At 34.6% G+C, this 14,792-nt stretch overlaps 2 protein-coding genes and 1 non-coding gene across 4 annotated transcripts; 1 reads left to right on the top strand and 2 right to left on the bottom strand.

The window, feature by feature from the left end:
* Window positions 1-2,265: 2,265 nt before the first annotated feature.
* dusp23b (dual specificity phosphatase 23b) lies at window positions 2,266-3,583 on the bottom strand. 2 transcript variants are annotated; one of them, XM_060879524.1, is made up of 3 exons: window positions 3,534-3,583; window positions 2,589-2,887; window positions 2,266-2,493 (listed from the first exon to the last, which is right to left on the bottom strand). In XM_060879524.1, exons 2-3 carry the CDS (start codon window positions 2,856-2,858, stop codon window positions 2,305-2,307), a joined length of 459 nt encoding a protein of 152 aa, XP_060735507.1. In that variant the 5' UTR covers window positions 2,859-2,887; window positions 3,534-3,583; the 3' UTR covers window positions 2,266-2,304. The 2 variants fall into 2 exon arrangements, with proteins under 2 accessions (XP_060735507.1, XP_060735506.1); XM_060879523.1 differs by lacking the exon at window positions 3,534-3,583 and adding an exon at window positions 3,217-3,478.
* trnal-cag (transfer RNA leucine (anticodon CAG)) lies at window positions 3,539-3,621 on the top strand. The gene has a single exon. It is a non-coding gene; the product is annotated as a tRNA-Leu (tRNA).
* A 1,303-nt stretch (window positions 3,622-4,924) lies between these two features.
* LOC132852358 (transcriptional-regulating factor 1) lies at window positions 4,925-14,217 on the bottom strand. The gene is given in 16 exon segments (XM_060879520.1): window positions 4,925-5,125; window positions 5,127-5,292; window positions 5,405-5,589; window positions 5,825-5,920; window positions 6,259-6,372; window positions 6,492-6,580; window positions 6,826-6,901; window positions 6,995-7,098; window positions 7,230-7,366; window positions 7,584-7,644; window positions 7,754-8,051; window positions 8,907-9,110; window positions 9,411-9,552; window positions 9,655-9,701; window positions 9,792-11,170; window positions 13,990-14,217. Coding segments are annotated over 15 exon segments (2,931 nt in total). The 5' UTR covers window positions 10,977-11,170; window positions 13,990-14,217; the 3' UTR covers window positions 4,925-5,098.
* Between the last annotated feature and the right edge of the window lie 575 nt (window positions 14,218-14,792).

The raw sequence follows: 14,792 nt of genomic DNA, 5'->3' as shown, positions 1-14,792 counted from the left end.
GGAGGCGGGAATCGAACCCCCAACCCTGGAGGTGTGAGGGAAATGTGCTAACCACTAAGCCATGCCCCCCTAGCATAAATCAGTGTATATTAATTTCTTTTTTTTCACCAATTACACATTACACAGGAGCTCCAGAAAATCTTTTTTCAGATTCACATTTTCAGGGAGCACATCCTTTTGCCACTGGCTTTGAAAATACCACAATGTTTGAACTATAACTATATACTACACAGTCTCAGATGTGTGTAAAATCTGTAAAGCTATAATCCCTCTGTCAATGGGATCAAGCAGTTGATTTGTGACTTTTAAGATAATGCTGTAACACTGATTCTAAACATTACATACAGTGCCGATTGAAATTTTGTGAACACTTTAGAAATGTCTATATTTCTGCATAAATATGACCCAAAACATCATCAGATTTTCACACAAGTCCCAAAAGTGAAACAGATCAGACAAATATATTATACTTGGTAATGTTTATTTTTTTTAAGTTCCAATTTTATATATCTGTGAGAGGCAAAAGTATGTAAAACTCTAGGTTTAGTACTTAATTTCAAGGTCAAATTAGAGTCAATCTGATTTCAGTCAATGAGTGTCCTGTTTTATTTAAAGAACAGAGACATACCAAAGTCTGATGTTCATGATGTGTGTTTGTGGAAGGGGATCTTTGCAAAAACAATGGAGATTTCTGAGGACTTCAGAAAAAGAGTTATTGTTGCTCATCAGATTGGAAAAGGTTGCAAAATTCTCTTTTAAGAGTTTGGTCTCATAGTCATATAGATTTTGTACAAATGGAGGAAATTCAAGACCATTGGTACATTCCCAGAAGTGGACAACCAACAAAGCAAGACATGAAATAGTCTGATGGGTCAGAAAGGAATACAGGGTAACTTCTAAGCAACTAAAGGCCTCTTTTACTTTGGCTTATATTAATGTTCATGAGTCTGCCATCAAGTGAACACTGAACAACCTTGGTGTGTAAGGCAGAGTTGCAAGAAGAAAGCCACTACTCCCCAAAAAAACTTTGCTATGAAGAACTTTCCAGATCATGTGGAAAAGCAAGAGGACTACTGGAAAAATAATTTGTGAAGGAACGATACCAAATTAAAACATTTTGTTTTAAAATGAGAAGCATTATTTTTGGAGAAAAGAAAATACTGAATTCCACCATAAGAACCTTACACTCTCTGTGAAACATGGTGGTGGTTCAGAATCAGAATCAGATTTATTGGCCAAGTGTGTTCACACACACAAGGAATTTGGTTCCAGCTGTTTGTGACTCTCAAAAGTACAGACATAAATAACAGAATGAGTATTAAATATGAATTATAGAACATGACTGATCAGCTACTGTATGTACATAAAGTGTGGGAGTGCAAATAACAATATTGTGCAATATTATGCTTTTTGTACAATATATAGCAGCAGTAGTGTGTGTAATATATACAGATGATGTGATGACTGACATTCCTGATAATGCAGTACTTATAATTATGGTGAGTTGTTGATCAGGGTGATTGCCTGGGGACAGAAACTGTTCCTATTTCTGATAGTTTTAGTAAGCAAAGTTCTGTAGCGACTGCCAGAAGGGAGGAGCTCAGATTTTTTTACTCAAGTCCTAAAAGTAAACAAAGTAAACACAATCAAACAAATGAGCCAACAATATTATACTTCTTCATATAATTAATGAGAAAATGATCCAACGTTGTATCATGCTTTGGGCCTGTATTGCTGCATCTGGGTCAGGACAGCTTGCCATCATTGATGGAACAATGAATTCAGAATTATACCAGTGATCTCTAAATGAAAACAGCAAGACAACTGTCCATGAACTGAATCTCAAGAAAAAATGGTTCACATACTTTTGCAAGTCACAGATATGTAATGTTGGATCATTTTTCTCATTAATTATATGAAGAAGTATAATATTGTTGGCTCATTTGTTTGATTGTGTTCACTTTGTTTACTTTTAGGACTTGAGTAAAAAATCTGATGATGTTTTGGGTCAAATTTATGCAGAATTATAGGAATTTCTAAAAGGTTCACAAACTTACAAGCAACACTGGTTATAGGATTATGCATATAATGTGTCCTTTAATTAAAGTGACTTTGACTGTGATTTTGTCACTGTAGTATATATCTTATTAGTTTCGGCAAATCCTTAAAACGGCTATAGTTCTTAAAAAGTGTATGCAGCACTTTTATTTTTTAACTGTATGTTGACTCTGTCATTGTAAAGATAAATGACAACAGTATACACAATTCCTTCAAGTAGATAAAGTTTATATTACTTAATATAAATCAACATTTATTTTGCTGGTAGAACTGCACTACCATTTGCTCCTGTTCTCGAGTTTCAATAGAACCATGGCGGATCTTTCTAATTTCATTAATGGCATCAATCCCATTGATTTTTCTGCTCTTCACCAAGTAGCAGGCCAACATAGTTCCGGTTCTTCCGAAACCATGCAAGCAATGCACTGCAACCCCCTAACATAAAGAAGATCTGAGTTAGAAAACAATGATATTAGTAATACATTAGAAACAATATTTTCATGATAGATTAGATTTAGTGTTTTTTTTACCTCTCCTTTAGAATTGGCCTCCTCCACTATGGACAAGAAGAGTTTGATTTGATCAAAAGTTGGAGCACAGAAGTCATATATTCTGATGTGATGCAAAGTCAACTCTGGATAGTTGTCATGGTAAGGGGGCTTTCTTTCAGACAAAGTGATTAAGTGTTTGATTCCATTATTTAGTAGAAATTGATAATGGGCTGTTATCCTTGGCATCCCGAGTCCAGCTAATTTTTGTGGTTCAACCCATGAAAAGTTGGGAGGTGGAGCAGCTGCCATAGTTCTCGACTGTCTACGTCTCAACTGACCTGTAAACCCAGATTAATACAGTGTCAGTTTTAAATACAGCAAAAAGTACCGATGCTTTGCAATGAATTCTAATTAATAAATGCATTTGTAACTAGTGAGTAAATAAATAAACAACTTGTTACACGGTAATCCATATTCTAAATAATATTTTTTTATTGACCATCCGATTTGTTAACACATTTACTTAACATTGTTAATACACCCGCTGCTAACTAGGAAGTTAGCCATTTCGCTAGCTAGTTTTTCCTTTGACTATCAGTTTGAGTCACAATAATTTAGACATTAGGCTAACGTGAATAGGCAAAAGCTAGTGAGCTAGATATCTTACCTTTTTTTGGAAGACCGCAGTTTCGACTTTATATTTAACTACATGTCCGATGTTCAGCACGGTCCAAATAACCGTATACACTCATAGGAGTGAGCAACCGTACAATATAATCGGAACGAAAGCTACGCATCCATGTTAGTCGTCTAGCTAGCATGCAGCTAAAAATACTCGCTGATAATTGTCACCGGTCATTAATAAACAAGGTTAAATATAAAGCCTGATTAGGTTAATAAACAACGTTATTTGCATTACACGTATAATTTTAGATGTTAATTTTAGTGTTGCAAAGGTTTACATAGTATTTAAAATAAACATACTTTGTGTCAGGATGGCCGAGCGGTCTAAGGCGCTGCGTTCAGGTCGCAGTCTCCCCTGGAGGCGTGGGTTCGAATCCCACTTCTGACATCACACAATTTTTCTTTTATTTACTTCAGACTAAAATGTTTTTGGTTAATTTTAGCACACATGTACTACCGCTGTTATTATCACTACTAGAATATGCGTTATACAGTATACACCACTAAAGTGCATTGTGTTATTTACATAATCTACATTACAGGATTTCACTGTTGCAAATATTCAGTTCATGATTAACTACATTGTTCTAGTTGAACAATTGCCACATATTTATCTGCTGCGTGTCAGTGCTTTTTGTTTCCCTGGTGGAGAATCACAATAGAAGTTCAAATCACAGAGGTCAGTGAAAGCTTTTGACTAATGAATAAACCACAGTCAATCACCATGTCACCACCAAACCACTAAACTCCTACAAGACACAATCTAAACACGTCCATCACAGGTCACCTGCTAACCTGAAGTATTAGATTAGCAACCTATACAGAAAACAAACTTCACCATCATTCTAATAAAAAAATACACAAAAGACCAATAGATACCATTTCTCAACAGGGATTATTAATATTATATTGGTTTACATCTTTCTTGTTGGTGTAAGAATGAGATTGAGGTTATTTGAGTGGTCTAACAGTAGGGTTAGCAGGCATCACATTCTGGTTTTCCTGTTCAGGAAAGTGATAAAGCTGCCAACATTGTTGCTTATTTTCTGTTTTGTGAGTGTTCATTTGAGCATTGCAACATTTCATCTTAAAGTACCTGTTAAAGAAGGCAAGCAATGACAGACTAGCAAGCTTGTGTCATCCCAGCTATATCAACCCATATTACCATGATTGCATTAACAAAATTAAACATATGAATTAGAAATTAACATTAGTCGTATTAGTTGTAATGTGCCAAAAAACAATGTTTGAACCTGATTCATAAATCATTAAAAACATAGTTATTTATTTGTACAGTACATTTGTTTAAAAACACACTTTATACAGAGAGACCTCACACAACATCACTAGTCTTATTATAATGGCATTTAGACAGTTGGGCCAGTTTAATGTACAGTGCATCTCTTTAGGTTAACAAATATGTAATAATTATTTGTTTATACCAGCAAATGGCATCTCAAGCCTCTTAATAAGCCATCTTAATAAGCCTCATAAACGGTTGTTTCCTAACATTATATATATATGTATGTGTGTGTGCGTGTGTATGACTTTATATATTTTCGTGATATATAAGATTTTTTATATATATTTTATTATATATATATATATATATATATATATATATATATATATATATATATATATATATATATATATATATATAAATTTTATTTATTTTTTTTTATTTATTTTTTTTTTTACAAAATCTCTGAACCATGGTATTTTGGCCAGAATTTTGATATTTGACATTTCAACATTTCAACATCCGGTTCAGCAGAGGACACAATATTACGCTTTAAGATTATGGCTCTGCAAGAGGCAGTCTGCTTCTTGCAGTGTTTATGCATTGTTAATGTATAATGGTTTCATGTCTCCATTATTGCTGCAAGATACAGGATGAGGAGTAAGGTGTAGTTGAAGTAGGCCAACGGTAGGGCTGGCAGGTGTCACTGTCTTTTGTTCCTGTTCAGGAAAGCTATGAAGCTGCCAAAACTGAGGATCATCTGGTTGGCGATGAGTCTTCATGTGAGCATTACGACTTTTCACCTTAAGAAACACTCTGTGAAAACAAAATTAAATATTATAGATTGACAGATATAAATAATAGAGACCATGCATCAAACCGAGAAAAAATATTACTGTTATTTTCAATTGTTTCAACTGTATCTTACTTTCCACATTCAATGCAGGGGAAGATGATATTTGAGTCAGTGTCTCCATTTGTTGAACTGTTTGAGGGTGAGCTTTTTACAGAGCCAGAAGCAAAGTGCTGAGCTGACTTGGGTCTGTTATGTTCGGCTGGGGAATTGCACAGCCCAACTGTATTACTTTGGTTCCATTCATTCCCATTAAACATCTAATTGGAAATAAAAAAGTTATATCACATACTAATATAACTAACACTAAGAGCAATGTAAAACCATTGCAACAAAATCAACAACAAGGTTTCAGTTTCTAACAGGAAATAAAACAAAGCCCCGGAAGCTTCAGTAAAGAGTCTTCATGTGTCCTTATCATTAGAATCTTGTTTACTGTAAAGATTAACTCACAGGACCAGATCTGAGTACTTCATCAACAAATGCAATACTGACATTTTCAGACAGCTCAGTAAATTCCAGCACTCCAGATTTGTTCTTTGCTTCATGTGTAGGTTGTCTGGTGTTACCTTCCTTCACATGGATCTTATTCTAAGAAAGGAAATGGAACATTGTAATAATTGTAAAGACAACAACAAGGGACTGAATAACAGTATAAGTGCTTACAACATAAAAAAAGTTCTTGGGGCACATTTTTAGCTTCAGAGCACGAAGCAATTGTCTACATTCCAACCAAGCAGAGTCTACTGAAAGCCAAGATCAACTGTTTTAACATGTGTGGCTCCTACCTAATTAGAATGAAAACCTGCACTCTCTTTTGTGGCTACAATTGAACACCCTGTCCAAGTTAACTCTTCACAACATGTGATAACGCACATACTCAGAAACATAGGAACTGTAAACGCCTAGAAAAGAGTTTGTTATCTTACCTCTTTCACTTGACCTGGTGTTATCGGACCTGTACTGAATCTCCTGCCCAGTCGGAGCTTCTCCTTCCATGTGTAGTAATACTCGACACACTGACCTACTGACTTAGTCTTCACCTAGAATTAATGCACATCATTTTATGTCACTGCACTAATAATAATACAGTCATACAATGAAAGACAATGCAAGGTAAAATATTTTGTAGACTGTATTGTGTTTTTACAGGTGCATTTACCATTTTTTGAATTAGGTGAAAATCTTTGTTGTGAATTAGCAAGGCCTTGTTCAGTTGTCTCTTTTCTTGCAGTGTCCATTTATCTGATCCTAGGAGATAGAAAGAGGATCAAAAAGGAAATGACAGTGATTAACTGCTACCAAGCCAAATACAGTATATACAATATTATAAACCTATTGAAATTAGCTCTGACTTGTGAATGTTTATTATAATTTTATACTTAATAATATTTATAGAACAGTGTGAGGAACAAAGCCAACTGACCAAACTATAACAAATTAAATACAGTACAGATCCACATATTTCAGAAGACACAAAAAAGGCAGTCAAATACCAGCATAATGGTAATTTGTATGAAGGCTGGGTCCATGTTTTAGTGCTGTCACTGAGAGTAGTTTATCCAGGGTTGCCTAAAACATTATTCAAAAATCATATGCAAAACAGCATTTAAAAAAGGTAGTCATGAAAATATTGTTCATATTAAGTTATTTAGATGTTCTTACCATGATGTCACCCCTACACTCAAAAAGACAATGAAGAGTGTATTCTGTGTTTGTCCCTCCTCCTGGAAGCACACTGGAACATGCCATCTTTAGAAGATCATCCACTTGTATCAGACAGAAATGCAAAATTGCCATCAGAAAATATTACAGTATATATTATATAAGCAGTATTCCTACATTAATGAGTTGCTCAGTGGAACATTCTTTACATTGATAGTATTTTAACTGAGGTTACCTCTCTGCTGCTTCTCAGGGGTATCCAAATAGCAGGGTGTCCACAGAAGATTAGCCTTATGGATGTCCTCTGACACTTTTGAGCAACTCTGAACATCTGGAATGTCTGCTTGAAAACTGCAACCAATATTGATCCGGCTGCAAAATAGATAAAAAAAAAAACATATATAAAAAAAGCATAAAATATTAGTTGACTTGCAGTGTCATATTGCAGTAATATTTATTTATTTATTTATTTAGTTATTTGTTTGTTTGTTTTTTAATTAAACATAAACATATTATTTATTTATTTATTTTATTTATTTGTTTGTTTGTTTGTTTGTTTGTTTATTTATTTATTGTAGTTTTTACTTACGGTTTAATTCTACTTGAATTATCCCCCGAATCAAATGTCGTATTGCAGTCATGTTTGTCACCTGTGAAATATTAAAAATATTAAAGACACAATTTGCCATTTTGTGTTGTGTGTTTGTTTGTGTGTACATGCTTAAAGTAAACACCCTAAATATCTAAATGGACACTTACTGTCCTTACACAAGCGAACTCGAGGAACAGTCTGTGCTCCAGTACTTGAGTGCCCTGCATTAACACTACTGAAAAGGCCAGAGCCTGGCCGTATAGGGCTGAGCATGGGTGGAGGAGTGTAAGGGATGTCATCTCCACAGCTGCTTGGTGAACGCAGCTGGCTCTGGAAAAGCACCGGCCCTCTGGACTCTAGACCAGCTCCACACGGGGAAATCACAAGTGGCACCAGGCAGTGTCGATATCGCTTTTTCTCTTGTTTTTTCTCTTGTCCATCTCCAGCTCCTATTGAATTTTTTGCCTAGAATGTTTGCATGTAAAGAAATGATTTTAATAACAATAATTTCTATACTGTATGCAGGTACTGAACATTTTTTCAAATCACTCTAGTGACCCATGTACTAAGATTAGGCCTCATTGATCAAGCTGTATATAAGCAGATTTGTGCCTAAATCACAAATTTTTACACACAAAAAAAACTGGTATCCACGAAAATACTGTGAAAATCCTTTAATATCCTTGTGTAACAAATCCACAAGGATTCCGGCATTCCATCCCCAGTGCGGCAGAGGGAAACATCACCGGTTTTGACCACTTCAATGTCACTGGGTTACTTCTTGTATTTAAGCAGATCTCACTATCTCACAGTATTATGAGTTCTGCTACTTTACCAAGCCATTCTTTGTTATTTCTATCACTCTTATTGTGTATGATCATTATTTATGTTTTTCTTGGATTTCTTACTTTTGGATTGTGCTTTTTGGTATTGTTCACCTCCTGACTATCTTTTTTTTGACTGCACTTTCATTGCCTTTTGTTTGGATTGTTCGCTGTTTTCTACCATTAAACTCCCCATATGGATTCAGCTGGTTTCCCAGTGAATATAAATGTAGCCTTTTTATAGAATATTATGGCCATCACCAAAAGCAAAACAGATATGACATGCAAACGTGCCATGCACTTTGTAGGTGACTGCCTTTTACACAAATATATGAAGTAAAATAGCATTTTTGAAATTTCTGTAAATCTGGCTTACATTTTTTAGTTAAGTTAAATAAAGGAATTCTTTACACACATTTTTAATCAAAGTTTGATAAACAAGGCACTTTATTTGAGAGTGTAATGAACCAGTTTCATAGGATGCAATAATACTCACACGTGAAGGGAGAACCTTCTGTCGCTGTGGATGACTTTCATCTAAGTCATCCAAATCATTGTGTCTCAGGTGGTTATGAAAGTTATTTGGAAGCCTGGAGAGACCTGAGTATTCATTTACAGGAACAGATACAGGGAACACCATGGGGTCAATTGGAATTACTTCTTTAGATTGATGAATTTGTTCATCAGTCTGTAAGGAAACCTAAATCCAAGAAGTGTACAAAAAAGAATAAAATATTATGAAGTTTCACTTGAAATTATATGAATTATATTCTCTTACAACCACTGTACATTGTGTATATCCATTTATGAATATATTTGTTTTTTATCATGGGAATAATATAGATACAAACATATATAGCTTGTTTAACATTAATAAGTTACCTATTTCCTTATAGTATACAGTTCTTGGCAATGTATTAACAAAATGCAACAGACTCTCAAGAACTGCTTTAGGAGATATGTCTTAATTTTAATAGCAATCCTTTGTAAATGGTCTTACAGTTTTCAGTATTGATGGATTTGTCCTGAATCCTCCATGGGAACGCATGTGGCCATTAAGAGCTGGCAAGCTCTTAAACTCCCGGTGGCATAAAATGCATTTCATCTTTGTTTTTGCTCCTTCAACCCTTGATGATTCAGTCCTACCACAAATACAACAATAATAAGCTAAAATAAAGACATAAAAACCGAATATCTATTGTGAAATAATTTTATAATAAAGAATAATAATGTGTGTGTCCAACCTGTAGTATTGTAATTGTTGGTCCTCTTGGATATCTGATGAGCGCATCTTAAAGAAAGAAAGGGAGGTATTAGTAAAAATGTGCTACAATTTAAACAGAAAAGAACCTTATACATATAAAATTTTTTCATGAACTACCTGTTCACAAGGTGGCCGGTAAGAGTTAAGATGATGACGTACTCCTCCTCCTCTCAGAGCTAATGACTGAGCTGTTTGATTGACCTCTGACCCCACACTTTGATAATGGGAACTACAGAAGTCCTCATGTTTGTGGTGGTAGTTTAAATCCATATAAACCTCCTCCTTTGTATTTGAAAATCCCGGCATAATTTCACCTGATCCCAAGTGATCTTCAAAAGAAGGATTTTGCTTAAAAGGGAATGAGTGTGTTAGCTCATTAGCCTGCTGGTGCTGGTAGAAATCACTCTGGTGAGGAAGTGAGAGAAAATTCTGTGACCCCTGGAAATGGGAGGTGTGTAGACTAGCCTGGAAAACTGGTTGCTCATATGTTTTATGGTCCTCAGTGTAGCTGTCTGTTGGTGATCCAATGGATTCATGGCCCTCCCTAACATCTAGGGAAATTTGCTGCTTTTGCTGGGCTAATGAATACGATTGAAGCTGCTGATGCTGATGGATTTGATGTCCTTGATGCTGTAGAAGATACTGGTTCTGAGACTTATTAAAGGGTACCTTGTATACTTGTGCTAAATTGTTCTGTCTCAGCTGTGGTTTGTGTTGTTGATAACCATAATATTGTTGGTGGCTTTGGTAGGGATTATGAGCCATATTTTGGCTGTCTATGTGATCTTGCATTAGCTGATTATGGCACTGCAGTGGCCGGCTCTGCATAGTTACAGGACTAAAGGGCTCTCTATCTGACACAGCTGAAGGTGTTCCTCTCTGGGGTGACAACAAGATTTCTGACACCTGATTGTCTTCTGAACTTTTTTCACCTACACTGTTAACAAAAACAGTGCTTCGGTTTTTTACAGGAAATGCCTTGGAAAAGGAGTCCAGTCCGTGTAAAGCCTCAGCAATACTGAAGGGGTAGACAACATGGGAATTCATAGTCTCACTTAACATGGAAGATGCAGACTTCTCGAGTTGACTGTGGTCCCAAGATCCTTCATTGTGTGTTATGTCAAGAAGTGGAGAAAGCTCATTTTGTGGAGTTGTAGGGGATGGCATATACTTTTGGTTAACATGTGGAGACATTGGTGATGGTTGTAATGAGGCATTATGTATAGCATAACCACATCTTGTAATATTTAAACTGTTACTGCTATTAGTTAGGTCATTAATCTCATACAGATTCTCTGTCATACTGGAAATAGAGATCAATCAATGCCTCTAGTATTAATTTTGTTATTCCTTATTATGGCCTTACAGACTTAATTAACCTATAGATTTTAATTGCACTTATTTAAGATGATAAACAAATATATCCATTATCATTTTCTGGGTATGTGTTGTGTAAATGCTAAATGTAGAAAGACTTCAGCTTTGTTGGTCATTCCCTATGGAAAGAAAAAAAAAACAACATTTCTGGGATGATATGAGAGGTTAATGTGAGTAAGGAATATTATAGCAGTTAGCAGGACAATCTTTTAGGCACAAATAAAAGTGTGAAGAAAATTCACACTTTACATAAATGAACTCATGCACAGCGATGTTTGCAAGACATTTTATGTAAGCCCAAATCAAGTCCCCATTTTATTGTGCATAAGTAAAAAACTTCTATATTATCTCGAAGACAATTGAAACACAATTTGTACAAGGTAGACTTTCCTCATGATACTTTCAATTATTGTACCCTCTCATGTTTATTTAATATTTATGGCGGGAGTCTTTGGTGTCAATGCTTTGTCCGTATCAAAATTGCAGAAAAGTTTGCACTGAATGGTCTCGCACCACAGTACCTGAGCAATCTTTTTTATGATCTGCCACACATGAATTGATCAAAAGGTATAGGTCCTTTATTGTTAGCTAGAATTTGGAAGTATATAGCAATATAAACTACAATTAAAACACCATCTCTGGCCAAATAGTTTTTCCAAAAATGTTTTATAATACAGAAAATCCATCCTGGAACTGTGGAGATTTTATTTCTGCTTCTAAATTTTACTAGACCTCAGGTGTAAATAGCAAAACACAACATTAAATGATTATTGTTTGTTTTTTTATGCCTAGACCTCTTGATGATGCTATGAACTATGCGTACCGAAGCTCAATAGATGAGAGCTGGTAAGCTAATCAAGTAAATCTAGGAACATAAGACATAAAAAAAAAACGCTCATGGTGGATGTATGTAGGAAAGTCCATCACAGTCAATTACTCTGGTACTTGAGAAAACGGTTATATGTTCATACTGAGAATATGCTATTATAAACTTATTAGAAAATACTATACTTTCAAACATGTTTAATAAAAAATAACAGAAATATTGTAGTCTTTCAATAAACATATACGGCATGATATACTTACAACACAGATGAATCTGAGTTGTCCACATGTAAAAATGAATAGTGCATGTTCTGTATGTTGGTCTTTTTAGCACCTTCAGTTAAGTCACACCATGACTCAGTCCGAGACTTCCTCTCTCACCCACACTCAAGAATACATATGTAATTTAGACATGTACTGTTCACTTCCTGTTAAATGCACTGGTTTGAATAGCTAAATGACAGTTTGATTTTTAGATACCGTTCTGTTTATGGAATACATGGAACTGTGCAAAAATCTTAAATATATTTCTTTTATAATATAATATTTATATTAAATATGTTTATTTTATGATAAACTATTTGATTAAGTTACAATTATCTCTCTTATTAAGTCAGTACAAAATACGTATGCATTCATGACTGTAGGCAAAACAAGAAGGCAAGCGTGTGTGTATGTTTCCTACTGGCATTAATACAAAGATGACCAATATACTTTTAAATGCCTGGCTAGCTGTTGCGGCTGCATGAATCGACATCTTGACTAGCTGCGATTTCAAGACTCTACTAAAGGCCTGTCTAAAAGCATGCTGTATATTTCAAAGCATCACAATATTATTAAATAACAGGCAACTCTAGAATTATTGGCAAACATTGTTTTGAATTATGAATGTATTTTATAAACACTATACAAAATCATTCTTATAACTAAAATTATTAACACAGCTAGAAAAGGTTTTAAAGTATCGGTTAGTCATTATTGTTCTAACCTAATAACTATTGCTTCCAAACCTTTGTATACACTTTTAATGAACTACCATAACCAGGACTGTTTTCCAGAATACTGTATTGTCACATTATGTGACATTTTAATATTGTCACATTATTGTCTTTGTATTCAAATTATTTTTGACGTACTTAAGATAAAAGAGAACAATTTTTAAAAATTAATGTAGTTAGCCATGTTACAGAGCTGATCTGTGAATCAGATCAAACATGTCAGTGTCAAATGGCTCGAGTGGCTTTGCGGTTTTGAGAGTTTCCATCCTTTACTCTGACGTGTGACTAAGTAAATAGTGAATGTCAAAGACTTTAACCACTTTAGTGGAACAACTATAAGACCTTTTCATTTTAATTGCATATTTAATACATAAAACGGCATATATCATCAGATTGTTAAAAATGCATGGCAGAACACTTGTCATTTAAATCAAATTAAAGTGTATATTCTGATTGTGAAGCAGAAGAATAAAAACGGATATATTTTTATACATTCTGTAACGTTTTTGCACCCTCTTTAAAACTACACTAACTTCCTTAATCCAACATTAAAGAAGGCTTCGTTGGTCTCCTTTGATCAAAATTGTTCAGTATGAAGCTGCTGTGTTTCATGCAATCAACTGTACATACAATTGACGGTATAAGTAACTGATACAGGTAGCTATTTTCAACAGGCTTATCAACATTCTGTTGTGTATGTGTTGACTGGCTCCTTATTTACTTTATACCTGATACAATGGATACAACAATCTCCTTCACACATATACACAAAATTGTATACACATGTGTATACAAAATTTTCTGTTCAAGATGATTTCATTAATACCAGTACAGTATATACTAACCACACCAACTACGCTCATAGTAGATACATAAACTATTTAGTAGTTAGCAGTTACAGCAATTTTTCCAAATGAAACAGCTTCATTTACATACATTACTGTGACTAAACACTATGACCAAAAAAATAAACATGCCAACTACCTGAATATTGCTCCATAATATTAATATGTACATTGCAATATCAATGACTGATCAGAAATATTTGTAATTAATAATCATGACTTGTAAATAACTCTCTCAGCTGCACCATAGCAAAACGAGCAAAGTCTTACCTCTACTTTCTGCTTCAATATATTTGGTCCACTTTGTAAGCCAAGTCAGTAACAGCAAAAACAAACACATCCAACATAGTCCACACACACATCATCAACCACAAAAAATGTATGTCGAAATGTTGGCCGCACAGAGGAAGTCAACATATGTACTGCTGAGTAAGGAATTCTATGTATCCCCTATATTAAGTCCTATTTATGACAACTTAGGGAAGGGGGGGTAAGGAAGTTCAGGAAATGCAGTCTTTTCTTTCTATGCTCTGAGGCTTCCTGAGCATAACCACAAACTATTTTCTCAACCTAAGTGTTATGCACATCATTGCGAAACCCGCCTCTAGACCAGAATTATGAGAGTTGTGGACAAACTTTTGTTCATGTGAATTTATTAAACTGTACCAAAAAATCTACATTATAAAACTAGCTTCCTGTCGGCAACAAATGATATGTAAGATATACGCTCAAACAATAGACAATATTAATTGCTTTTCAGTCATGTAATAAACACACACACACACACACACACACACGCACACACATTATATATTTAAAAAAAATAATCACAACGCAAATTTAGCCTTTGTAGCATTTTGTGTCAAAATAATAGAATAGTACGATTTATATATAATTTTATTAGATTCCCTCATTCGGGTGTTTAGTAATTTAGTTAGTTGGTATTGCTCAAGATGGACAGTCTAAAACAGCACTATACTCCCTGATATATTGTACTACGCTCAATGATAGTGTTTTATTTGCCAATTTAATTTAAGCCACACTAAATAAAAGGAACAGAATGTGCTTGAGAT

The sequence above is a fragment of the Tachysurus vachellii genome, chromosome 10 (genome assembly GCF_030014155.1).
Source record: "Tachysurus vachellii isolate PV-2020 chromosome 10, HZAU_Pvac_v1, whole genome shotgun sequence".
In the NCBI taxonomy this organism is placed as follows: domain Eukaryota; kingdom Metazoa; phylum Chordata; class Actinopteri; order Siluriformes; family Bagridae; genus Tachysurus; species Tachysurus vachellii.
The sequence above is the reverse complement of the archived record's forward strand: the minus strand, read 5'-3'. Positions and strand labels throughout refer to the sequence as shown.

What these genes read in the sequence shown, in the direction of transcription:
- dusp23b (XM_060879524.1), bottom strand. Translation starts at nt 2,858, where the DNA reads ATGGCAGCTGCTCCACCTCCCAACTTTTCATGGGTTGAACCACAAAAA. An exon ending in AGGCCAATTCTAAAGGAGAG is followed by an intron (nt 2,494 to 2,588) that starts GTAAAAAAAACA and finishes TCTTTATGTTAG; the next exon opens with GGGGTTGCAGTGCATTGCTT.